The sequence below is a fragment of the Embiotoca jacksoni genome, unplaced genomic scaffold, assembly GCF_022577435.1.
Source record: "Embiotoca jacksoni isolate LCO1_2020_lvr unplaced genomic scaffold, fEmbJac1.0.p SCAF_3, whole genome shotgun sequence".
Classification (NCBI taxonomy): domain Eukaryota; kingdom Metazoa; phylum Chordata; class Actinopteri; family Embiotocidae; genus Embiotoca; species Embiotoca jacksoni.
In genome coordinates, this window is record NW_027185381.1 from 8,934,871 (window position 1) to 8,960,372 (window position 25,502).

Below are 25,502 nucleotides of genomic sequence, written 5' to 3' on the forward strand. Positions count from 1 at the left end.
CACATGACTCGATCCTGGTGGGAAACACAGTCTAACAATCAATGCAGGGCTTACGTCAAACAAAAGTGTTGACATGCTGTCTGTGGTTTGATTCTATGTGAACATTTGCAGTTACTGTAATTTAAAGTTGTAAAAAGAAAACATGGTAGAAGTAGTGTCTTGATACTACAGAAACGTCAGAGGGAGTTAGTGGATAAATCATTACTTTGTTGCAGTCATTGCAGTAGTCAACACTCTCGGATACAGGACGGCAACACAGGAGGCAAAAATTTCACATGAATGACCGGGTCAATAGGAAGAAAGAAGACCATCAACATGCATTCACAATTCCCACAGCAAATAACAACAGCGAATTCTCGTTCCTACGAGGGCATGTGGTGACAAGCCATCGGTACCATAACATGTTCTACAACCCATTGAGAGGGATTTCTTTGACATTTCTCTCAAGACTGAAGGGATAATCCCCTTTATAACTCCCTGTACCTGATATGGCCTTGGCCCTTGAGAGTCTCTTTAACCCTCAAGAGAGTTCAACAAAACAACTTCATTTAGAGAGCAGCCAGAGGGCCTCTCTGGTCTGACAAAAGGCTTTTAGGTACCACAACCAGTAGGGAAATCAGCATAATATGGATTGGAGAATGGAGGTCAATGCTGGGTGATGGATGGGAGGAAGATGGGGGCTTCATGGGAAGAGCAGAGAGGAAACTTTCTGGCACTTACTGAGTTTTGTCAGTCACCACAGGCAGGGGGATGTCCTCACTCATGTAGTCGAGCTCGTCGGTTAAGCTGTTGGCCCGGGAGATGTCAATAGACGTTCTGTTATCGTGGACCCTCTTTACTGCAAAGAACAAAGATCACAGATGATGTTTCCAGCTGGCAAATTGTATGCAAGTTGAAATCAGCTTAATTTATGCTGAGGAAATGTTTCTAAAGGTGATGATTGGATGGCAATTTTAAAATTATGATAGTTGTGGTTTATAGTGCTGAGTGAAAAAATGCAAAATAATTCGTGCAGATAATCATGAGTTGCTTCCCAACAACAAAATTTTGTTTCTGTAAAAACTATTCTACATCACAGAGGATTGAAAGTTCCTTATTTGAAGTTGAATATTATGATGTGAGGTGTAGCCTGACACAGGCAAAGAGAAGCAGAAAGATACCTGGAGAGCCAGGGCAGCTCAGCGCGAAAGACGACCAAGAATGATGAGGAGGGCCTGATGATGTGCAAAAAATCATTCCAACAGGGAAATAGAAAAGAAAAGGAACGAAGGAAAAAGAACAGAGGAAAAAAAACAGTTGAAATAAACACACTTTATATCAAGAGTTCAACAGAGTTCAACCAACAATACAACAGAAGTGCTTCAGCTTTCAAAAATTTTATATCTGAGAAGAAATTAAACAATGTATGTGGTAATTGGGTGGAATGAAAAAACTAAAATAATTTTTAAAAAAAAATAACAATCTGTATTAAAATAATTATTAGAGGCTGGCATTTTTTTTTTTAACAATTTTCATAGGAAACAACATAAGCAGAAACGGTGCAGCTGGCTGGCTGCTGGCTCGGCTAAAAACAACAGCAAAGAACAACATGTGTAACGAGGTCTTGACCTGCAGTCAGACTGTCAGCAGAGTTTGACATGTCTCTCCTCCAAACCACCGAGCCTCTATTGTGATGAAGAATGGAGAGGCAAATCTGTGTCCAAGAACAGAATGACCAGTCCAATTCAAGCAAAGGCCATTCAACCTGGCTTGTATTCCATCATCGAGTTTGTTTGACTATTGTCCAGTGTGGAAGCATGAGGCCGAGAGAGAAGAAGGAGTGGAAGTGAGGGAAAGAGAGGAAGAGAGAGTATTCGGAGCCAACCTCAGCCCCAACTTCAGCTAACTGAAGGAGACATGAACTGGCTTATTGGCTACACAAACAGGATAAGGCTTTATTAGTTTATCTGGCCCATCAGGGAAAATGTTTTTAGTTGAGAGATTATGAGCCAAGGGCAGGATAGACAGAAAGAAAGAATTCAAACTGCAGAGAGAAAAGATGGCGAGATAGGAGTAGGGAGCGAAAGAGAGATAGAGAAGGGCGCTCCATTGACAGATTCTCACAGACAGGGAGGTGGGCGGGGCCAGACAGATAAGTGGAGCGATAAGCCGGACATCGACTAAATCAAACAATGACCAGTTTATTTCTAACCACTGGAGCTCCACAATGGCAGCTTATCAAATCCATACTCCCCCCCTCCTCCACCCGCTACACCTCTCTTTAATGTCCCAGTCTGGGTCCCCACGGTCCCCGGGGCCCCTGTCCATTCCTAGCCAGGCCAGCCCTGTTCCTCACCCGTGGTGTTGGCAGGGCACCCAGTAAAGAAAACAGGCCAGGTCAGCCCAGGACCAGTTGTCTGCGTCTCTCTGCTTGGCTCTGGTTTGGTCCGGTTGAGGACAAAGGCCCAGCCAGCCAGTGAGTCTAATTAAAATACAGTCTGAGCCACATTAAATCGGCAGGCCGGCTAATGATTAACACAGGGCAGTTTTTAATAGAAGAAAAAGAAGTGCCTAACAAATGGGGCGGGGGGTGGGGGGGGCTCTCGTTAGACAGTGCAGTAATCACATACACTGTATACTCCACTTTTGTTTGTGTTGTTGTGACAGAGAATAACAGGCATAAACAGTCTCTACAGTTTCTCTCGTCTCTGGGATTTTTAAAAGTTAATACTTTGGCATTGAAGAATATAGCATGAAGACTGGAAATAAGGAGGGATCTACCATGAGACTAGATTTTCTAATGCTCTTTAGGGACTTAAGATCTCTGGGAAAAATGGCAAATCAATCTCTGTAATCTCATTTAGTGCCCCTCAGTGCTGATGGAAGGTGGGATGACTTAGAAGAACTCACCCTTTTGCCTGAACATCCTGGGGATTCCTGCAAAGAAAGGCAGATAATATTGTTAATATCAGACTGAAACAACTTGAGCAGAAATAACAGATTCATGGTAGCAGTGTTGTTGCCGAGTTATTTTCTTCTTTAACGGAATAAAAATGATTTGATGTTGAATTTTAAGACAGATACAGATGAAAAATGATTTTACCAGTAATTTTGAAGTATCACTAACGGCCAATACTAATCGTTTGTATGAGTGCAAGTACAGTCTCCACCAAGATAAACTCTATAAAAAAAAAAAAACAGTTCCAATTGTCCAAGGCAGCATCACCTGAAAAAAAGCAGAGGTGTGGACAAAAGTATAGGTTTTTTTTTATATTTCTTTTATTGCATTTATTTTAGATCAACATTGCAAAACATTGCAAAATCCTATAAAGTAACAGAAAACATGTTTTCAGTGACAAAATTGTATACATTTGAATCTGAACTGAATCAGTGAGGGTCAATGATCAGTGATATTTCTTCATAAAAATTATTGAAGAAGTGATAAGACATTTTTCTCATCACGTGGTAAACATATGTTTAGAAAATCCAGGAGCTCAGTACCAAGTTGAAACAGGGCTGGTTAACAAAATAAGTAAAACAAAAAAAAAAGAAAGGAGGTGCCCGAGACAGTTGCCATTGCAGATGCCTGTTTTATGGATGGATCTGAAGCAGAGATCATACAGTCTCATGCTGTTTGAACTCAGACATCATAATTAGTGACAGCAGCCTGCAGACTTTGGCTTCTTTACTCAGTTTTATGTCATCCATAACTTGTCCAATTCCTTTTTCCACCCGATAATCTCAGCGTGTGTATTTATCTATGTTTATTTCTTGATTAAACAGTCGAAGCAAAATTCCAACTGGATTGTATGTTGCTTGTACATGTGTAACTATGTGGATGAATCCTGGACAAAATGTGCTACCTAACCGGTTCAACATCTACTTTGATTATGTTGCTTTTTCCACATTCATATGTTCTCTTTCATTATCTGAGATCCACCCAATTAAGCAGAAAACGGATAAACTTTTTCCCCTTATAAGTGGTTCTCCTTGGAGTGATGCTCTGCCTGTATGTCAAGTTTATGTTGCTCCAGCTCCTTTTATGATGGCACGCTTTGACGGGAAAAACTCATAAAGTGCGTTTATTAACCTCGAGTCTGGGTCAGTTCATTTGGTGGGGTTGGCTTTTAACACAGGAAGCTAAACCACCACCACCTTAACCAACATCCATCATATATTGTGTGTTTGGATCTGCATTCAAAATCATAGTGTCTACTGTTATGTACCAGTGCTGGCATAAACTGGGCACAACTCCAGGTCATATAGTTAATTATATGGATACTGGATGATCTAAAATCAACACTTTGGTTGAATTTAACATACTAACAACTTCATGAACATATCTTGGCTTGGGAATGACTGCGGCATTAGTACACTGCAACTGGCATTACAAGAAATTCCCACTTGTAACTTTGACAAGCTGGAATTTTGAAGTTGTTTTTTTTTTCCATATAGGACCGGTGTGAGTGTCTGTGGCCAGCGAGAGGGACAAGTGAAGCAGTAAAGAGCTTGTAACCATGACCTCTAATCACCACTGAGACTGTAATGGCTTCCATGTGGCTTAGTGGAGACACCTGGCACCCATCTTGGCTCTAAGGGGATCAGGACAGGGCCTCTGTTTACGGTGTGAAAATGAGAAACCAGTACATAACTACTCCTTCCATAATGTGTAAAGGTCTCCACTGTTTGCATGAACTGAGGGGGCAATTTGCAAGAGACTGGCTCTAAAAACCACTCTCAATGTGGTTGTCTATTCTGTAATTACCATACTTTAAGTTAGAACAACACTGATAATATGATGATGATAGATTTTTAAACATGATCACTACCTTCTGTCATTGCCCGATCACATATGTGCCATGTCTTGTTAATACTCCGGCTCCACAAAGAATAAATAAATGAGATGGTTGAGTTCATACAATCTATTGCCATGCAGCAGCTAGTACAAAACATAACTTATTAGATGTTAAGCTTATTTTACAGTTATTGTCACAGGTTTAAAAGCAAGGATGTCAAAGGCTTGAAAACACAAAAGTTAATATTTCTAAAGTAAGTGCAATACAAAAATTTGATGATGGAGATATTTTGGCCACTTTATTGTCCCGAACACAAAAACACACCCCGAGGTCTTTGAGGCAGCATGACTTCACTTCACTGCCCTCAACACACATTATTTCATGAAATAAAAATGGCGTTAAGAGGAACCAAAAAAGAGGTTATTTACTGTGGTTATTCACTTTGTCAAATGTCCTCTACATGACACTGACTTTGTTTCCAGCTGGGTTAAAACACCAAAGAAAGGTTCACGACATATTCAGAGACGCCTTCTTCTAAAACACCTTCACAGAACGCGTCACTCTGAGGTGTCGAGTTTTAAATAAAAAATGTGATGTCAAGAGATCCAGAAAGAAGTCAGTTTGATGTAGCAGTAGTAAAACAGGAGTCGGTGCTTTCATGTGTGATGTTGGCTCGTTGACTAGTCTGGGACTGATTTGTTGGAAGAGGTTAGCTGGCTTACTTTGATGAACGTGCTAGAGTAAGTGGAGCTCGCACTAAACAATAACCTTGATTTCTGTTTGATATGCATTTATAACTGTCAGTGTACATTACAGTAGCATGAGAGAAGTGGTTCCTCCAGTTTATTACCTTCACCACTCTCCCTTGGCTCTTCAAGGAAAAACGAGACATCTTTCTTCTCCTCTGAGTCATCGATGTGATCATAAGTGATCTGGGGGATCGACACGGCTCTCTCTGAGGTCACGCCCATCGAATCATTCCCTCTGGGCTTCAGCCTCCTCTTGGTCAACTTTTTCTGACAGACAGAGAAACAATCAAGCCAGTTAATGAGCGAGAAGTGGGTGGGGACTTTCATGATGGGAAAGTGATGGACATTCTAATTTGCATAAATTAGTTCCTCAAATATAGCAACGGGAAAAAAATGTAAAACAACAAAGCGGGACAAACTGTTCTAACATACATGAGATGATGTAACTGTAAAAAGGGAGATTATTCTTCATGCTTTTGCTCTTTATAGCTTACCAACGTCTGCATTACTGCAGATACTGCTCTGATCAACCCATCAATCTAATGATCAATTATACCTTCCCCTGTGAACAAGAGCAGGAGGCTCATGAACCCATTCCGGGCCTGGAGGAAGCAATCCATCCTTTTTTTTCTGTTTTTTTTTTTTACTTCAGACTTAAAGATTCCGAATCTCGTTCAAGTCACTTCACATTCAGCTGCACACCACACGCTAGAGTATGTCCTAGGTTGATGAAGCAACTAGAACTACAAGATCACTACAAAACAAAAGTGTGAAGTCAGAAAACGGCACACTCTCCATTCCTATTGGATGTATTCACCATAGTCACACGCCATCTTCACCATAGAGGTTTTGAACATGGCTCTCTTATTATTCTGAGCATTCAGCTGTTTGTCACGAGGAAACAAACAACGAGCAAAGAATTAATCTCAACAACATACAGTCACTTAGAAATTATACTTTTATTCACCGCAGAGAACTCCTACAGAGTGGAAAGAGTTTGGTTTTAGAGACAAGCGTAGACATTAGCCAAACTATATTTAGCTGGCACTGTTTTACTTTTACCAACTAGGCTGGTGACATTACACACACATATTCCCAGTTTGTGGAGAGATATATCAGCCCCCCAAACCTTTGTCTGCTATTAAGACTTTCACTTCAGGGAGAGCCTGAATGCTCTTGCTGCGCCTGCATATCCTCTAAACTTTACTCTGCTGTGTTTGGCTGTTTCACTGTAAGTCAGCTGATCCCTAACTATAATCCTAGCCCTAACCTTAACCCTACTCCCAGCACAACAACCAAAAACAGGTGCTCTGACTAGATGTTCAAGCCCAACAAGGGTATTCAGTCTCTGCCCGGCCCGAAGATCCCAGTCACCAGCTGTTCATCAGAAAGCTTTTCTCACAATTGTGGCTCAAGCACAGTTTTATTAATTCACATATTTTCCTACACTTTAACAAATCTAGGTGAAAACAGGTATATTAGTATGGAAGATCAGTGACATGTTTTTTTTTTTGTTTTTTTTTTTAATCCTCGCAGTCCCCTCTTCACTTTGTTTTGCTAATACATGTTGTTGGTGAGAACATCTTTAATGAAACTGATAGTTATTAACTTGTTTGTGCCGCTGTACGGCTGGCTCCCTTCTGACACTGTATATTAGAAGAAAGGATCACAATCAGCCTTACTGGAAATTATTCACACTCAATTTAACAAGCGTAGCGTAGCCCGCAAACGTACTCGTATTCTATGAAAAACGAGTGAACCCATCCAGCCGTCGCAGCCAAGTGTTAAAAAGCCAAAACACATTATTTTCTTTTAGTACCTATGTAGTTCACACTGTTGTTTTAATCTCACCAAATTCTGCGCTCGGGCGCTGGTGACATAAGTAGCACCTGTTTAATCTCAGTTTCTTTGAGTGAGATCACAGCTATGCGTAATGTGAGTCAATGAGTTTGTGAGAACCTAAATGGTGCCTCCAGTCCAGTCCTCAGACCAACTGACCCACACCAACGTCATGGATGTGGCCTTTATAGAAGCTCCATTATTTGGACTCAGCGGATCAGACTTTGGCATTTGACAAGTGGCCAGCAGTTCAATCCAAATACCGAATGTTTGAATGAGTCATTAGGAGAGGGTGAGACAGCGAGGCGGTGGTGGGTGTTGAAAGACTAAAAGAGAAGAAAAAAGATTGAAGAGAGAGAGAATAGAGATGGAAGGGCAAGAAGAAAATGTCATAAAAACTGAAGTTAGGAAATAGAAATATAAAGAAGGATGGAGTTAGATGTGAAAAGGAGAGGGAGAAATTAGTCCGAAATATGAGAAAGATGGCAGAAAAAGGCAGAGGAAAATACAGAGGGGAGACAGAAAAAGCAGAGAGAAAAAAAAAAGAGTAAATTAAAGTCAGGAAAACGGAGAAGAAACCGGAGAGGAATCTTGAAAGACAGAAAAAGGGGAAGAGGGAGGAAGGACAGAGGAGAAAGTCACATGCTGAAACAGAAAAGAGCGGAAGCAGCCTCCATTCTCCCAAATACATGTGGGTTCAATGCTACACAAAGATTTTTTTTGTTGTTGTTCTGCTAGACAAAGGTTTACTCCCATGAGAAAGGCGGTGGTGACATCATCTCAACTGACTGAGTCTTTGTCCGGCAGAGACAAAGGCCTCGAGTCATCCTGGTGGAGTCAGGCCTTGGGGGGAGGAGGGGCTGCTGTGTGTGTGTGTGTGTGTGTGTGTGTGTGTGTGTGTGTGTGTGTGTGTGTGTGTGTGTGTGTGTGTGTGTGTGTGTGTGTATTTGTGTTTTGTTTGCATTGTGTGTTTATGTTTGTGGGAACCTCACTTGTCCGTTGATTCTGTATGGCCTCAGTGCAATATAGCTAATATTGTTAAGAAAGGTGAACTGTACAAGGGGACAAAAGGGAGTGGGCCACATGTATGCAAATTCACCAACCGGCTGTTTTCCTACAACACTCCTCACAAGGGGAGTTGTTGATGTTCATCACCTCAGGTGCAAAGACTCTCAAATGATTGCTAAAATGTTTTTCTCATTTATGAGAAATACGACATGTCTATGGTCCTTTAATAGACACATATCTGCAACCAGAAAGGAGCAAATACATGGTCTTATGATGAAGTTTACATTACTACATGCACTGAAGTTAAACTGGATGTTTACCGATGTGTTCAGTTTCCGGATGTTAGGGCTGCTGTTGTCAGATTCCCTTGCGGCAATAGCCTCTGGAGTCAGGACATACATTTTCCATGTAGCAGCACAGCCGTTTGGTTTCTCCGCCGCGTAGCATCTCCAAAGTGTCTGAGAAACAGAGGTTGTAACAAACAGCAGAAGTGTTGGTCAATGAAACATTTCTATCACTTGGAATAGGAATTTAAAACTATTCACTTGCTTATACGAGAGTCAGTCATCTGATATCAGAAAACATATATATTTACAGGTTTTTCTAATGTTTTCTATGCCTAAATATTTCTTTATTTTCCGAAGAAATAGTTTTTAGACTTAGAAAGGGATATATTTACATTTAGGTTGTCTTTGTGTAACAGGTGTAACAACTCGGTATCAAACTGAGGTATAGAGGACATTAGTCTACTGTTAAATCATTCACGTGTCTGACCTGTTTTTAATGTACACCTTGTATTGTACAAAGCTTGTGTCCATGCACTGACATTAATTAATATTGTCTTAGTCATGGAGCCTTTGCATTGTTTTTTGCTGTAGAGTGTACAAATATTATGTTAAAAAAGGAACTGTAAAGAAAAAAAAAGTTTCAAAAGGGATTTAAAAAAGTAGGTTGCATTTTAACTAAAGTTCACCTGAATAAGACAAGCTGCAGCAGGGATCTGTCTGTTGAAGTGCTTCTGTCGCTGCTTCTGTTGGACTTTCAGGGCAAACCCTGAACCCAGGATCCCCTGATGGAGGACAGTACGTTTTTAATATATTGTGTAGAGATGATTAAAGCAGAATCTCACAAAAATCACATTTTTTTTTTATTATTTTTTTGTTATTTATCAATACGTTGGCATAGTAATGCCAAAAAAGGATAGAGATAGTCTAATAGAGAAAGCAATGCCTAAATGAAAATTAAAAGCAAGATCCAAAAAAGTTGTGAGGGCTAAAAAGATTTTACAAAGTTTATCAAAGAAAGTCTTTCCTTACTGATGATGAATTTAATATGCTTTAGATTAGAATTGTATTTACAGCAGGTAGAGCAAAGAAGGAGATGGCGAAGACACTGAAGCAGGAGGCGATGGCCTTGCCAATCCATGTTTGAGGAATTTTGTCTCCATAGCCGATTGTGGTGACCGTCACCTAGAAACAGAGAGTGGATGAAGTTCCTCTCAAATAAATATCTTAAGCACACTATAGACAGACATATGTCAACTCAATAAAAAGAAAATCCTTTACCGATGCAAAAAAGATCAGGATATGTAAGGCTGAGTGTGAATTTAACTAAATCAAAGCTGACCTGAGAGTGAACCACAGGGTGTCTGATTTTTAGGTTTCTGATCATATTAGTGCTTTGTCCTTTAGTCTGACTGCAAACAAAAGTGCTCATGAGAGTCAGTGGTAAACGAATAATTGACAAGGTGAGCCACGTAAAGGGAAACTCTTTTACCCCAGTTTAACCTTATAGATGCGCATGTATTATTAATGTAAATAATTACTATTTACATTACAATTTCATGTTGAATAAAACTTCATTCAGAGATTTCTAATTCCCTCTCACTTTTAATGAACTGCTACTGTAATGAAAATGTTAGTCAATGCAGAGCTCTCCCAGCTATCACAGCAGTCTATAAGGGGAGCAAGACAATAAAGACAAAGTTCATCAGCCGTTCTGGATTTGCTCCACAACCGTCAGCAACTGCTGGGGCATTTGAGGCTCTCGCTCCTCAAAGGGAATAAGATTCCCAACCACTAATCCTTCAGTGAGTGTAGGAATTTGCTGGGGTGAGGAGGGAAAACAAATACCTCTTGCATTTGCATGTACACCCACTCTGAAAGCCGAGCCAATTCTGACACATTCAGAGCACACTTGGCTCACTGTGGGCGTCTATGGGGTATCGCTGCATGAGCCGCTGCTGTGCGCTAACACAAAGCGGCTGATGTAAGGTGAGACACTTTAAAAAGCTTTGAGTGTAAAAAAAAAGAAAGAAGAAGGACGAGAGGCGGGAAAGCTGGGTGTGTGTGTGCTGGGGGTGGGCGGAGTGGTGGGGGATTTAATCCCTCATCCACAAATCCGATGACTAAACAATGTCCTCCTGACCATCAGAGTAGAATGGTCTACTTCAAAACACCTCTCTCATTCAGACTGCAGAGTGTGGTGCAAAAACTTCTTCATGTCTACACAAAGGTCACAGACCTCATCCTTGAATATGCATTTATATATATATATATATATATATATATGTCTGTATATATTACATAAATGATGACCTGCATGTCATATATACTGTATATGTGCAATTTAAATGGTAGCAAAATTCTAAATTTAGCACCACTCGTTATCTTTTTTTCTCTTATTTTTCCTGAATGAGATTAGGATAAGGAAAGCCATTACCCAACAATCAGCAACTGGAAAAAGACAAAGGGAGCAGGGAAGACGAGGGAGGGAGAGAGAGAGAAAGGGGGATATGAATCATGGCACTGGCTTCGTCCTCCAGCCTGCCGAGCACCTGCAAATCCAAATGTGGAAACGGTGGCAAGAGAAAGAACACACTGTGGGAGAGTTTAGCACACTCCAATCAGCGCAATCGCATTTCATAAACCTCAACTGTGAAGGCATATCATGACTCTCAAGTTTGCACTCTCAGAAAAACAAAAGAAAAGGTGGAAATCCCTAAGTGTGATTGTTTTCTCTGCATTGTGAGCAGAGCAACACAAATAAGAGCTTCCATAGAGCAGTGAGGAGCAACGTGACCCCTCTAACCCTTGTTACATAAAGGTAGTAATCCCACAATTAAAGTTTTAATTAAGGGAACTGACACTTTATGTTGGTGCTCTAAAAGTTCTTTGAGCCAAAGATCGCAGAGGTGAATGCTTTATTACCGTCTCTTTGTGGCGCGCTGATCCCCTGCACAAGGCTGCCATAGGTTTCTCATTACTCTGCGCTTTCAATTCAAATGTTTAATTAACTGCTGGGGAAACCGGAGCCGCCGCACAGAGGGAAATGCGCAAAACCAGCTCAACGCACGAAAAGCATCAACACACCTGCCTGTCAAGTGTTGCAGCAACACATGCATGCACAGAGTAAAAACACAAGGAGTTTCACAAGTGGTGGAACCAGGGTGGCCACCCATCTCCATTTTCAAGTTTAGATTTGAGAGTGCATTGTGAACATTAATTTGTCACAGCTCTTTAGAGAGAAGAATGTTTTTTGATGTAAGTGTGATGTAGCCTTTCAAGTATGTCAGCTAGGTTTGAAAGTTCAAGTGGCATTCAAGGATCCCTGTAAAATATGCATTGCAATAAAACAGCATTGAGAAAACACAGAGAAGTGTGGGACTTTCTTATAAATAAAGTATTTATGTGTTCTGGTTTAGCCGTCTTACCACGCCCCACCACAGGGCATCAGCGTAGCTGGAGAAGTCCGTCTTGCCCTCCTCATCTACAGCATCCTTCTCCGCCAAGTAGACAAAGTAGGAGGAAAAGATCAGTCCCAGGAAGCCAATGTAGAGGGTGGTGATGAGCTCCTGAAAAATACAAATTGACCACATGAAACTATGAGGAGAGAGACGATCCTATTTTATTTGGGTTTCTGACAAAGCTCCAATTGACAACAACTGTGCCCCTCATGCTACAGCTTGGCTGTTGCAGCAGACCCACTAATATAGCTATCATCACAGATTTTTTTTTTTTGCCTCAATTGAAATGTTTACTTTGAATTGAAGAAAGTTTTTGCAGTTTTTTCCTGCATTTACTAAAGGAAAACTACATTTTATGCTGTAAAAAGGTTCAAAAATAGCTTTAGAAGGGCAGCAAAAATCTTGTATTCTGACAATATACCTGAGTCTCTGAATTTTCTGCGTGTTAGAGAGGCAGGCAGGGGACAGACATATCTGCATTACCTTAAACAACATGAATGTTTCCAATGACCTGTGAGTGACATCCGGTGAGCTGCTGCTGACTGACGCCAGCCTTCCTCTTACTGTGTTGTATGACATGTATGACAGGTCGGTTTGTCTTTACCCACGTTCATAAAGAGACCAGCTTGTAGTCTCACTATGCCAGGAGTGATTTTGCACAAGCTAGGCTTGACATTTAGACTTTTATGAATGCTCTCAGGCTTTGCCTAAGAAATAATAGTCACTGTTGAGACCAGCACATTCTGCTCTGCAGGAAGGATAACTAGGGTGTGAATGTTGTCGTGGTTGACTACTACACTGAGTGCACATAGGATCCAGGTCAGGTGGAAAGTGGCATTTTACTCAGTTATATGTGACCTGTTGTAATGTATGTTTGGTGTTTCAATGCTTCTGTCATGGCAGGGGGTGAGACAGTTTTTAGCCATTGTCCCTTTTACCTGTACAGTAGAGTACCTGTAGGGGAACCTGGAATTTTTGGTACTAAAGACGCTGTTGCCACTGCGGTTCACATCATTTTTAAACATTTAGAAAATCCCAATACCCATGCAAGAGCTGCCTTTCTAGACTTCTCATCAGCCTTTAAGACAATTCTGGCAGACACGTTGGTGTCTAAAACAGTCCGGTGGGAAATGAATTTGATATATTGGTCTTTTCTCACTGAGAGAGTTCAGATTGTAAAGGTAAACAAAACCCTTTCATCTGCAATCATGACAAATGTTGTGCTGCGTGAGTCTAGCCATTTTCTTTCTTTTTATACCACCAATAGCACCAAAAATACACCAAATCAAGACATATGAAAGTACTCTGGTGACGCAGTCTTAATAACTCTTTGAAGTAACTCAGACAGCCATGAGCTGCACCACATGGACGGATTATAATGCTCTTGAGATCAATACAGTGGAAACAAATTGTACTTTGTTTACCATCTGAGTCTCATAAAGTTCCTATTGATATCCACAATGTAAAAATCAAGCAGGTCTTATCATATAAATATTTGGGTGTAATGATAGATTATCTGTTATCCTGGAATGACCATAGTGACATTGTCTACATGTGGACAAAGCAAAGAATTTATCTTCTTTGTCAGCTTTGGTCTTTTGGGGTGAGGAGATAAATTCTTCTGCTGTTCTTGACTTATGTGAGTAGTACCATGCTAAACTGCTCCATCAAAATGGAATCTGCTCAAATGTCATAGGCCAACCCCTCGAGAAACTCCATAATAAGCCTATCATAGTAACATATTAAAGATGGCAAATAATTGTCCTCATCCCCATCATGCCTTGAACAGTAAATACAAATTATCACCATCAAACCAGAGACACAAGGTTCTGAGATTCAATAAGGTTAGACTGAAGCACTCTTTTATCCACCAGTCATCCTCAAATTTAAATATGGCATTTAAGCCCAGATCAAATGTGCATTGAAGTGACTTGATCGTGAGTTTTTGTGATTATAATGTTTAACAAGGGTAATTTTGTGTTTTTGTGAATGTTCAAAGTCTTTGTGATGCTGCAAATGAAGCTGCTGTGATGCAGGAAAAATGTCAAACTTGTCTGACCCTAACATATCATCATTATCATGTTTGATCTTTAAAAGGATCAACCCCACAAAGTTATGTTGGTTCATCAATTGTCAGAGCATGTGAATAAAATCTTTCAAAGCCCACAGAGCCTTGTTAGCGGGATTCACTTTCATTTACAAAACTACAGGTACAATGTGTAATCTTCATATTTTTAACTGTTTTCGTAGGTAAAATACAGCAAATGTAGAAACAATTATTTAAAATGTCTCTTGAGTGGAGTCTTATGAGCAAATGTAAAAATTGCTAAATTAAGCCAAATCACAGTGAAATCAAATACGACTGTGAGCAGACACCCTAACATGATTAGCGTAATCCATTCCTGCAGCTTCTTCACAATGCAACGTATTTCCACTAAACAGAGCATATCATTTGATAAAGTGGTCATCTGACAACAGGAAGATGGCAACAAATCACATTCGGCTCGACTTGGAATCATTTCTGTGGCCTCGGCACGCAATCCTCTCTGATAAGTTCTGCATCAAAGAGACATGAATGTCACGTTTGACTGCAACCAAAGAACACTGTGTACTCCAGGGATTAAGAAGGGAACATTACATCCCCTGACTTCATTGTGTGAAAGAGCTAAAACAAGTGTAATAGAGTACAATGAAAAAAAAAAAAAGTAGGAGCAAATTTGACTACCTCTTTTCTTCTCCTTATAAAGCCTGGTCTGCTGTGGATTTTGTGTGCACACTGGATTTGTTGTAATAAGCAGTAAATGTTGTGAGGATTACAGCAGCTAGTTTGTCTGTTGTGCTGTATAAACGCTGGTAAGGCCGGTGCATTCACCCAATAGAAGAAACTGCAGCCGACTGAGGAGGATGACGTGTGAAAATTATATTAAGCATACAGACCGACTGGTAGACAGTTAATAGTTGACATATGATCCAGTTGCAGGGCTTTTAAATACTTGGTGACAAATAACAGCACTTAATCAGCAGCATCAGCAGGGATGCTTTAAACCCACCTGTCGATGAATGAATACTACAGATCCCAGCAGCCTCCACGTTCCTCCTTGTCGATCCACATGCAGCATGCGAAGGATTTGGAGGAAACGGATGCCTCTGCAACACAGCAAAACCACCTCATCTGTGTCATTATCTTCTGATCCAAGCTACGAATAAATAATAAAACGCAGAAGAAAATCATTGCTCTACCTGATGGCAGACGTGGCGAACACTTGGCCATTTGACCCTACACCGAGCACAATGATTGAGGCAATGACCACAATCAAATCTGGGAGAAAGACAAATAAAGACAGACAGACAGAAAGAAAGACAAAATAAAGGCTGCAATTAGTTCAGTTTCAATTAAATATTGTGCTAAAGTAAAGCCTTGCTCGAATGATCTAAGTTGTTCATCTACAAGAACACTTTATGACTTTGGTTGTATTCAAATATGATCAAAGGGAAATGCCAGGTGCACCTATGATTGATATGGGCTTCCTGATAAAGCGGAGGCGTCCTTTGATGCCTGCATATTTGCTGCGACAGCCCGCCGACCACAGCCGGACCACATACTCTGAGCCAAAGAACAGCACCAGCACAATCTCCTGTGGGGAACAATGCAAAACACGGAGTGAGGGTTACAGCGATCCATCGGTACAGAGACAATCACTGTGAAACACATACAGGTCGAGAGGATGTGGAAGTAGATATGGTATCATCGATAACACACTGCCTTGCATTCATACTAATTTAAAAGCATTAAAGCCATTATAATCAATCAGCAACATTCACAATATGATATGAGTGGTTAATGACAGGTGTGTGAGATAGAAAAACAGAGACTTTGAGGTGGTCTGTGAGCACCAAGACCACCCAGCCACCCGGGAGGAAAGATGGAGGTTGATAACATGGTTGATGACAGCTCACATTGAGACGGGGTCAATGGCTAAGTGATTGAAGCCACAGGAAGAAATGCCATCACATTGCTTCCTAACAGGTAAAAGGGTTAAACGATTAGCTAAAGTTGTTAGAAATGTACAAATATTTCTGCTGCACAATGGGGGCTTGATTTTTAGTTATGTGCACCTGCACATCTGTTGGTGCTTTAAAGTTGTGTTGCACTCTGTGAAATTGTGCATTTGCTTTGCCATTATGTGCATACAAGTGTGGCTCCGTAAATGAATTCATTCTGTCTGATGGAGATCATTTTCCTGCCCACTGACTAGTATTCATAATATTTAGCCGCCATACTGTCTGTTGGAACCTATGGCCATGTGGGTGGCCATTTCATTGAGTTGGGTTGCTTGAACTTGCTGCTCTCTGACTGCCCCTTGTATGAAACTTAATACCAGGAGCCCTGCAGCAATAACACAGCACCACAAGGCCCCAAAACAATGACCTGTCAGTCACACCAGACACTACTCTGCCCGAAAAAAAAAAAAAAGAAAAAAAAAAGTGTCGCTCTCAAAATAGAGTTTTTTTTCCTGCTCTTCTGAATTTTCAATTTGACCATTTTCATTAATTAACTGTAAATGTTTACAGCTTGGGGTTTTGCGCTTGAGTCGTCAGGCCTGGGATTTCTACACCCCGTATTCGTCTGCATGAATCGCTCATTTTCTGTCATGCAGTTAAAGACAAAAGGGAGAGGAAGATAAAGAGGCAGAATTGACAGAGACGAGGCAGAAATGGTTCAGCAAGTCTCTATACCATAGCCTGATAATCAGACTGAATTACCATTTTGGTTTCACTGCATTCATTCAGTGAAACCAAACAAATGTGAGATGTGGGCAGGCATTCAGATGTCTGGAACCAAGCTAACCATAACATTTATTTCAGTTGAACTTGACCAGCTAGCCGTAGCCTCATTGTTTGTGAAGGACAGTAACAGATTATGTTCCCTGGGTCTGTTGCTGGTTAAGGTTGATACCAGATGAGGTTATAGCTGCACAGCAATTCATTACAGTTTACTGGAATATACAAGCTATACTGTAATATATTAATGATAAACAAGGTAAGAACTATTAGCAGTTGTATCCTATATACAAAGTCTCATAATGGGGGCTTCATAATGTTTATTTTGGATTGATGTATTTTTACCAACATTGAGTCAGCACCAACACAGAACACAGGTTGATTGAGTTTAGTAATTATGACAGCTGGATCAAATCTGAATGTCAAAAGGTACATATGAATTTGGGGAATTTGAACGGATTAGTCCAAATAATTCCCTAAAATGGGTCACCCAGATGTTGGGGGATTTTGTGCATCTGAAACTGGCAACTACTTGTTTACTGAAAACAGCTGCCTGTCCATGCGTCGCTAATCTCGTCAACCCAGACGAGGACAGAGCTCATTCAGTGAGCTGCTTGGGATTTACCGTATCAGATGAAAATGTGATTGGATTGGTTCATCTACAAGGAGGGTGCATGTATGCGTGCACACACACACACACACACACACATTATACTAATTACACATCAATTTATATTAGCTTCATGGGGCATGCATTGTCCACAAACAAAGGCAATAGACTTGTTATCAATATTGGATTCCAAATGATGATATCAATGCAATTTAAATTGCATATGCTTCCTTTGAGATATTTAACATCTCAGATATGAGGATTTTACAAAATTATGTTTTATTTCTTTTAATTTATATAATTAGGTCACGAATATTCCGGTAGCCATATGACAAAACCTTTACATCTCAATAATTAAATCTGATCAACTACTACCTTAGTTTTCTTTTCCAGTTTGCAGTTAGCTGTTGCTGTTTTGAATATCATGTCTTGGTCATGGATTTTTAATATTATAAAATAGCACACAGTTGTTAAATTAATGTTGATTTATGGGCATAATTACAATAAACAAATCGACTAAGACATTTAGAATAAGGTGTCATGCCAGCGCTGCCGCTCCCACAACTGTCACTCAACGTTATGATTATATTTGCCGTAAATGCCTGTGCTGACTTCCAACAATGTTTCCATTAAATTTAAACATTTATTTTTGTGAATATACCCTAAAGATGTTCCAGGTGTCCAAAAACGTTATAATCAATCCTTGTCTGACCACAAAATGGGAGAAATAGACCATTAATTGTCAAGGGACGTTGTCGTGGACGTGCTATTCAGGGGTGAATTTTGAACTGAGAGGTGATACATGTAGGGTTATTATTATGAGGTGTCATCACATTGTTGTGACAATCTAGTCAGTAGTTTTTAGGTAAGTTGTTTGGCAAATGGTAAAAAGTAAAAAGAGAATTGAAAAGAAGAGATTTATGTGATGTGTGTGTGTGTGTGTGTGTGTGTGTGTGTGTGTGTGTGTGTGTGTGTGTGTGTGTGTGTGTGTGTGTGTGTCTGTGTGTGTGCATGTATGCTTCTGTGTCTCCTGACCAGCCTGACCAGCTTTACTTTGGCAGCTCTGCCCTGAAGGGCAAATATCCTCAAGGACGAATGTCTCATGTGCCATCAAAAACAAGCAGCTCGTGATTTGTGATGTTAGCTCACCCTGAACTTTATAAGTATAGCTACTACCACCAGCATATGCCACCATGGCACCACTCTCAGAGCTCTGCCCCCTCACACACACACACACACACACTCCCATAAATTGACATGTGCACACAACAAAAAAGATGTGGTATTATCTTATCTCAAAATTAATATTGAACCTCGACAATTATTTATTCACAAGCATGCACAAACACAGCCAAGTGCACAAATAAACAGGGTTCAATAAAAAAAGAAAGACAAACAGTCATTTAGGTGAACTTTTTTCTTCTCTGTATTTATGGCGCTAATTGCAGTTTTTTTTTATTATTATTATAATGGAAGGAACAGAAAAAAAATTTTTAAAAAAAGTGCAGGGGGATGAAGGGAAGGATAGAGAGAGAGAGAGAGAGTTGGAGATGATGCTAAAGAGTATTTGGCTCTTTCTTAGGATAAATAAATGAATAACCAGGATAGTAGGTCTTCAAAGAGCACTGGCCAAAGGTTTACAGAACACAGTGTCCACTCTGTCCTCTGACTGCCTCGGGACTCAGGAGGTGGTACATTTGTGTTTGTGTGTGTGTGTGTGTGTGTGTTGTGTGTGTGTGTGTGTGTGTGTGTGTGTGTGTGTGTGTGTGTGTGTGTGTGTGTGTGTGTGTGTGTGTGTGTGTGTGTGTGTGTGTGTGTGTGTGTGTGTGGTTTTGTGAGTGTGTGTCAGCTCAGCCTTTTGTGTAAGTGCATGAGTGTGTGAGTACGCAGTAGCTGTGTATTTCTGTTCAGTGTGCTGGTGAGAGACAGATGATGCGAGCTCTTTGTAGAGTCTCCAAACAGCAGCCATAATTTTCTCTGCCTGTTGCAAGCCCTGGATTTATGGCATCACTTAGCAGCCTTAACAGCCTAATAAGCCTAAAAAAAGAGAAGTGAATCTGCCAGCAAGTATCAACAAGTGCAGTCTGTGTGGAGCCAAATGATTCTACATGACAAGTGTCATCACCATAAAAGAGACAAATGTTACTACTGTAAAGGGCTTTGGATGAATGCAAAGCATGCTGGCAGGAGTGTATTCTGGTGTTTGCAATAACTGAAAGTGATAAGTCTTTTTGAATTTTGTTATATCTTTGCACTGCACTGTATGATGGCGGGTAGACTCACTCACAGCCAAGATCTTATATCTCCATCATGTGGACAGTGGAGGGCACTGCAGTGTGGCTTAACTTGATTTAGAATTAGTATTGCTCTTTCATTGTCACTCTTTGAAAAAAAAAAAAAAAAAAAAAAGTCTTAATTGTCAAGGAAGCATCAACAAATGATCTAAATATAGTAGTGATGGCACCTTGATGAACAAACTTTGTGTTCAACTTTTTATTATTCTTGTTGATGTTGTACTTTGGTCACTTCTCATATTCCCAGCACAGATCCTGTACATTTAGCCAGGATAAATGTGTGTGGGTTTAGCCTTTCATAATTATTACATAATAGACTGCAATCATTTTGCAAAACAGTTATAATCATCTCCATTTACTTGCGTAAGAAAAGCTTGATGAATGTATCAGAAATGTTATATTTACATCACTATTTTCATATTTTTCCTTGTTTGATGTCTGACTGACACTCTTAATAACACGTTGCACTTCTAGCTTCTGTTATGGTTAAATGAGTGGAGAATTAGCGTAACTACAGTATATTACTACTTATTTTAATTTTTGGAACCTGTAATTGTCAGTAATTTATTTGTATTCTTCAATAATAGACTTTGTGCATTTAAATTGTTATTTATGGAGATTGTTGTTTACAAAACCTAAAAGTAAGTATTTATATTTATATTTTCCAATCTTTAGTTCCAATAAATTTCTCCTCTACTTCTTCATCATAAGGTTTATGTGTATTATTAAACTATGATTAAGCTTATACTATATAAACAGAAAAAACAAATAGCCAATCGCATATATTTGTATGAAAATAACCCGTCAACAAAAATGTCATGATCGTGACAGCCTTAGTGTGGCAGTGCAAGGTCTTTGAACCAGACACGGGTTAATCTGTTAAAATAATCTCAGTGGAACTACGGCAATAATACCAACCCTTTCTAATTTAAGCACTCTTGTACTGTGCCTACGATAGATGAGTGATTTATGAATATGGATTATGATTTAAATTACATGTGGGGTTGTGTGGAAGTGATGACAAGTTTTTGTTACAAGTGTAATCAGTGCAATACAATTTTACTCACCATCCAGAGGAGGGTTCCACTGGCAAAGTCTGCATATTGTTCTATAGTGGACAGGACACTGAAGATTAGACACACCAGGACCATGACAAAGCTGTAGAGAGGGACACAGTGTATTCAGTCAGGCATCACTGCTGTCATATATCACTCACTGTCCCCATAGTGAAAAAAATAAAACAATACTTGGTGAATATAAGAATCGTTTTATGAATTTGATCTTAATTTATCTCTCTAATTATTTTCATTTTTCTCTCACTGCATTTTTTTTAAAAAAAGATCATTTTGTCACTGCAGAGAATTTGGGAGTAATGAGTGAAAAACTGAGCTTACAAAAGTCACATAATATTTAGAAATTGGTTGCTGAATAGGTTAATGTGCTCATGGTTCCTTTTCCTCATTGGGTTCAGTTGAGAGAGGGCCACTGTTAATTTAAAAAGGAACCACCTGGAGCTCTGTTTATAGGGGTGACAACTGTCACACTGTTAGTTACCCTTTTCTGCTTATTACCAGTCATTTGCCACCTTGACACATAAGACATTTATACAAAGACGTGAAATAACTATATTGTTTCCAAAAAAATAAAAGAAACAAGCCGTTGAGCAATAGCCACTGGTTGTACAAACTTTAAGGTACTTTGCCTCTGTTTTGCTTTTTGTCATCAATCTGCTTGTATTAACAGCTGACAGGATGTTTCCAACATCTCCATAGCAACAGTGAAACATTGTGAGGGAACTGTCCATCTGTCAGTGTGCATACATTGTCTACAAATATAGCCTTGTGAGGTGAACATGCTCGAGCAGCCCGCCTAAATGAGGGCAGAGGAGGAAGAAAAGGCATCAGAGTGGAGGATGGAGAGAAGATGGAGGGAAGATGGGTTTCATGCGAGAAGTTTGTAAACATGAGACAGCGAAGGCAAAAAGCAAAGGAGTGAAAAGACTGAGGAGACAAAGGGCTGCAACTAACGATTATTAGTGTTTATCTGTAGATTATTTTCTTGCTCAGACAAAGTAAACATTGTCATCCCAGAGCCAAAGGTGACATATTTAATTTGCTTGGTATTTTTGCTCTGAAATTTAAATTTGTTATGGATTCTTAAAATGTATCCAAACCAATCATTTAATCAATGAATACATTATTTTGTTTAGCTCTTGAGGAAAAATAAAATGAGTGAGAAGAGGAAGTAAATTGAAATAGAAAGAATGTAAATATTTTGCTATTATAGGCCATATATGATAATTCTTAAAACAAATTTGATTGGGGTTTTTTTACCCAAAAAATGAAAAACACTACTAATAACATACCTTTTTTTTGTATTAAGTTGTACATTTCTTTACTTTATTTCTACTTTTCTTTATTTGTCGTACCTCAAAATTATATTTTCTTCACATTATATTTTGTTATTTCACCAAATTAAACTCAAAATTCCCTAAAACGTTTTGATTATAGTTTTCCATAGGATGACCATAAATTTCACTCTTAGACATTTGAGACATTTTCCAATTTAGATTAATTAAAAATGTGTTTACATCTTAACTGTTCCCTCACTAAATTTTTAAAGAGGTTCATGACTTGGCTTTGCTCGGTCCTTGCTGACCCTACGGGATTAAGAGCAGAGTCAGTTTTATGCATTTCTACCATGTCAGAAATAATCCTTGAAACGAATCTTTTAAGTGCTTTTCCATGACATAGTAGGAATGTTTGTGTGCATCATCATCATAATCAAACTCGCTTAAAAATATATATATATTTATATAACACCGCAGTGGGTGCATTACGATGCTGGATTACATGCCATATGCTGGAAAGGTTATGCAAGTGTCAGTTGTTTTTTATTATACATACATGTAGCATAGAATTTTACAACAAAATATACATAACGGAAACGGAACGGAAAGTCAGCCGATGATTCCTTTATTTTCCCCTAAAACACCTGAATAAGACACCAATGTGAGCCACACCTTTATATCGAACACGTATGTGATCCAGTTCCTTTAAAGAAAAAAAGTACGAGGTTGCTCTTCTTAAAAGGTCATCCCTTCTTTAAGCTTATAGAGTGATGAAGGATCATCTACTCCTCCCTCCTACCTTCCTTTGAACTCTGTTTTAAACACAAATGCTCAAAAGATGCAAAAAGACGAGGCACTCCTTGACCTATAAGGAAGCCAATCATCCACAGGATGAGCTGAGGTGACATCATCCCCTCTAACATGCCATAACCAACGGGAGGCACAGATACTCAACCCAGGTTGGCACTGAGTGTGCTATTTCAGTTTGTCCTTCTCTTTGCTCCAGACAACTGCACAGATGTTTTGTGTTGGCTGGATTGTCTGCATCAGACAGCCACATCTTGGGAAACAAGAGTAGCCAATGAGATTCCATGTGTAGACATGCCCTTGGAGTAATGTCCGCGACATATGGGACTGCAGGATTTAAGATGTGTATGACAATTAGGCTAAAAGACAATCCTCCCTGATACGTGGGTATTTTTTTTTCCACTAAAGAACTCAGGCCACCATGTAAAGTCTAACAGGAACAAGGGAGGTCACACAAATGTGGTAGGACCCATTTGTATTACTAAGCACAAGGCTGTAAAAGAAGTCTTTTTTGATTTTAGATTTCAAGAAATAAGTAAATTGAGATAAAAAGCTAGAAATAAAAGCTTATGTTGCATTCAGTAGCAAGCCCATTGCTTGTTATAGTTTGGGGATGCTTAAAACATCAATGATAAATGTTTTTTTAAATGTAACAAAATAATCCTGTTTTATTCTTTACTTTTTTTGTCTAATCAACACATCTTCAGTAATATAAACAACACAAAGGGAAGCTCAGTCGCCTCGACTGAATTATTGTACAAGCTGTTAGCGGTTTCATTCACTCTGATTATCAGCTTGTTTATGCATTCACAGATCAACCATAAGCCACAGTAACATCCAAGCACTGGCATAAGTGTGCAGGGCCAACACAGCTCTCAGTACTTATTATCTGCTAATCCTCATGCCCCCCCTAACCTCCTCTATATTAGTTCTTTGGTGTTGTTTACATGGCAAAGATCTGATGATAATGTCCACCATATCTGAATTCTGAAGATACGGCCATCAGGAACTTTTCCACCAAATTAAACTGTAAAATCATTTGTTTGTCCTCCACTAATATGTTGAACTTTTTTTGAATGCACTGGCTCTTAAAACACCTCAGCAATGAAAACAAAATTCCCTCAGTTGTGAAATCCTCTGATCTGCCATAGATACTACAGCCAAGTAAAAAACTAAATACTCTAATCATATAAGGTGTGTAAAGACCACATATGCAGTCTACCGACAGGGAAATTGAAGAGCCATTGTGTCATGTATTTCAATATCTCACTGACCATATGTGCAGCCACTGGCCAATGGAAGTAACAATTTGTGCTGCATTGCTGCATCCAGGTAGCGGAATTACCAGACATTTGGGAGCAGGTAGACCAGACAGAGGGACAAGTCAGCACGGGGCAGGTAAAGTCAACTCAAAACCCATTTACCTTGTGTTGAAATCAGATCATCTTCTTAGGATGAGCATGAATATGATGTCATAGTCATGTAGGTCATCGATGAGGTCATTGATGAGGTCATGTAATCTGTTTGTCTACCTTCAGCGCGTGGGTGATGACATTTGTTTTGTTTTGGAGGGATAACAGTGTGGTGCATTATCCCTGGGGTTCCTCATACTTTACCAGCGGAGGGATACATCCAGCACATGGCTGCAGCCATAGCATTAACAACAACAATAAATGAAAATGAAAGTTTAAAAAAGAATAATAACAAACCTTTTATGGCTTAAAAAACAAGGAAGGAAAGTTGTTTTATGATCAAGGTTTTTTCTTTAAGTTTTCATATTGATAACATATAAAGTTCAATCCATTTCTGTTCTTACAGTTAAATCAGCTGTCAAAATGTCTGCTGAAATAGCCCTGCAGGTACTCGATATCAGTGGATTCAGACTAGAGATGTATAAAATACAACATCAAGAAGTTCCGAATGTATGTAGGTCAGTATGAATATCAGATTTTAAAGTTACAGTGAGTAGTTGTTTAGTCATGGTGTTGATAGTTTGCAGCCTTTTGCACTCCTCTAATAAAGTTCTGGGTTTAGGGCATACACATGTAAAACAACAGGGGACTTGTAATGTGACAGCAACTCCTGACACATAAAATATATTAAAATAAGATTAAAGAAAACATTACAAAAACACACAGCCTTAAGGAAAAGCCCGACCAAACCCATTGATACTTAGACTGTTTTCAGATAGCGGGACACGGTGGTTTAGCATTTTTTTCGAATGTCATATTTCAAGGTTTTCTGCACTAACACGGCTGCTGCAGACAGGACTGGGTCACGCACAACCATTAGCCAACCTTATTTAGCCAGGCCAAAACCCCTGGGATCTGATTAAAACAAAACAGCTGGGGCTTTAGCGGTTTATTGACTGAAGATCTGTCCAGCTTCACTAAAATAAGTACAGAGCGACACCAAACCCTCCTCACAAATCAGCACTGAAACTAAGGCAATATAAGCTTACAGGAGACATTACGTGAATGCAGACAGCTGGGACAATGTGATTGATGAAGTGTGGCTGACAACAACGGTACATGGTCACGCTT

The 25,502-nt window shown here is 39.6% G+C and overlaps 1 protein-coding gene across 1 annotated transcript in view; it reads right to left on the reverse strand.

Annotated features, from left to right (window-relative positions):
• kcnq1.2 (potassium voltage-gated channel, KQT-like subfamily, member 1.2) overlaps window positions 1–25,502 on the reverse strand; it is a 165,200-nt gene that overhangs the window by 129,589 nt on the left and 10,109 nt on the right. The window contains exons 2-13 of the mRNA XM_069162325.1: window positions 20,870–20,960; window positions 15,625–15,751; window positions 15,357–15,435; window positions 15,167–15,263; window positions 12,084–12,224; window positions 9,730–9,840; window positions 9,345–9,440; window positions 8,692–8,829; window positions 5,626–5,791; window positions 2,890–2,916; window positions 1,161–1,214; window positions 721–838 (exon numbers count right to left, since the gene is read on the reverse strand). Of these exons, the coding sequence (XP_069018426.1) occupies window positions 721–838; window positions 1,161–1,214; window positions 2,890–2,916; window positions 5,626–5,791; window positions 8,692–8,829; window positions 9,345–9,440; window positions 9,730–9,840; window positions 12,084–12,224; window positions 15,167–15,263; window positions 15,357–15,435; window positions 15,625–15,751; window positions 20,870–20,960 (1,245 nt within the window). The remainder of the gene's footprint in view (window positions 1–720; window positions 839–1,160; window positions 1,215–2,889; window positions 2,917–5,625; window positions 5,792–8,691; window positions 8,830–9,344; window positions 9,441–9,729; window positions 9,841–12,083; window positions 12,225–15,166; window positions 15,264–15,356; window positions 15,436–15,624; window positions 15,752–20,869; window positions 20,961–25,502) is intronic.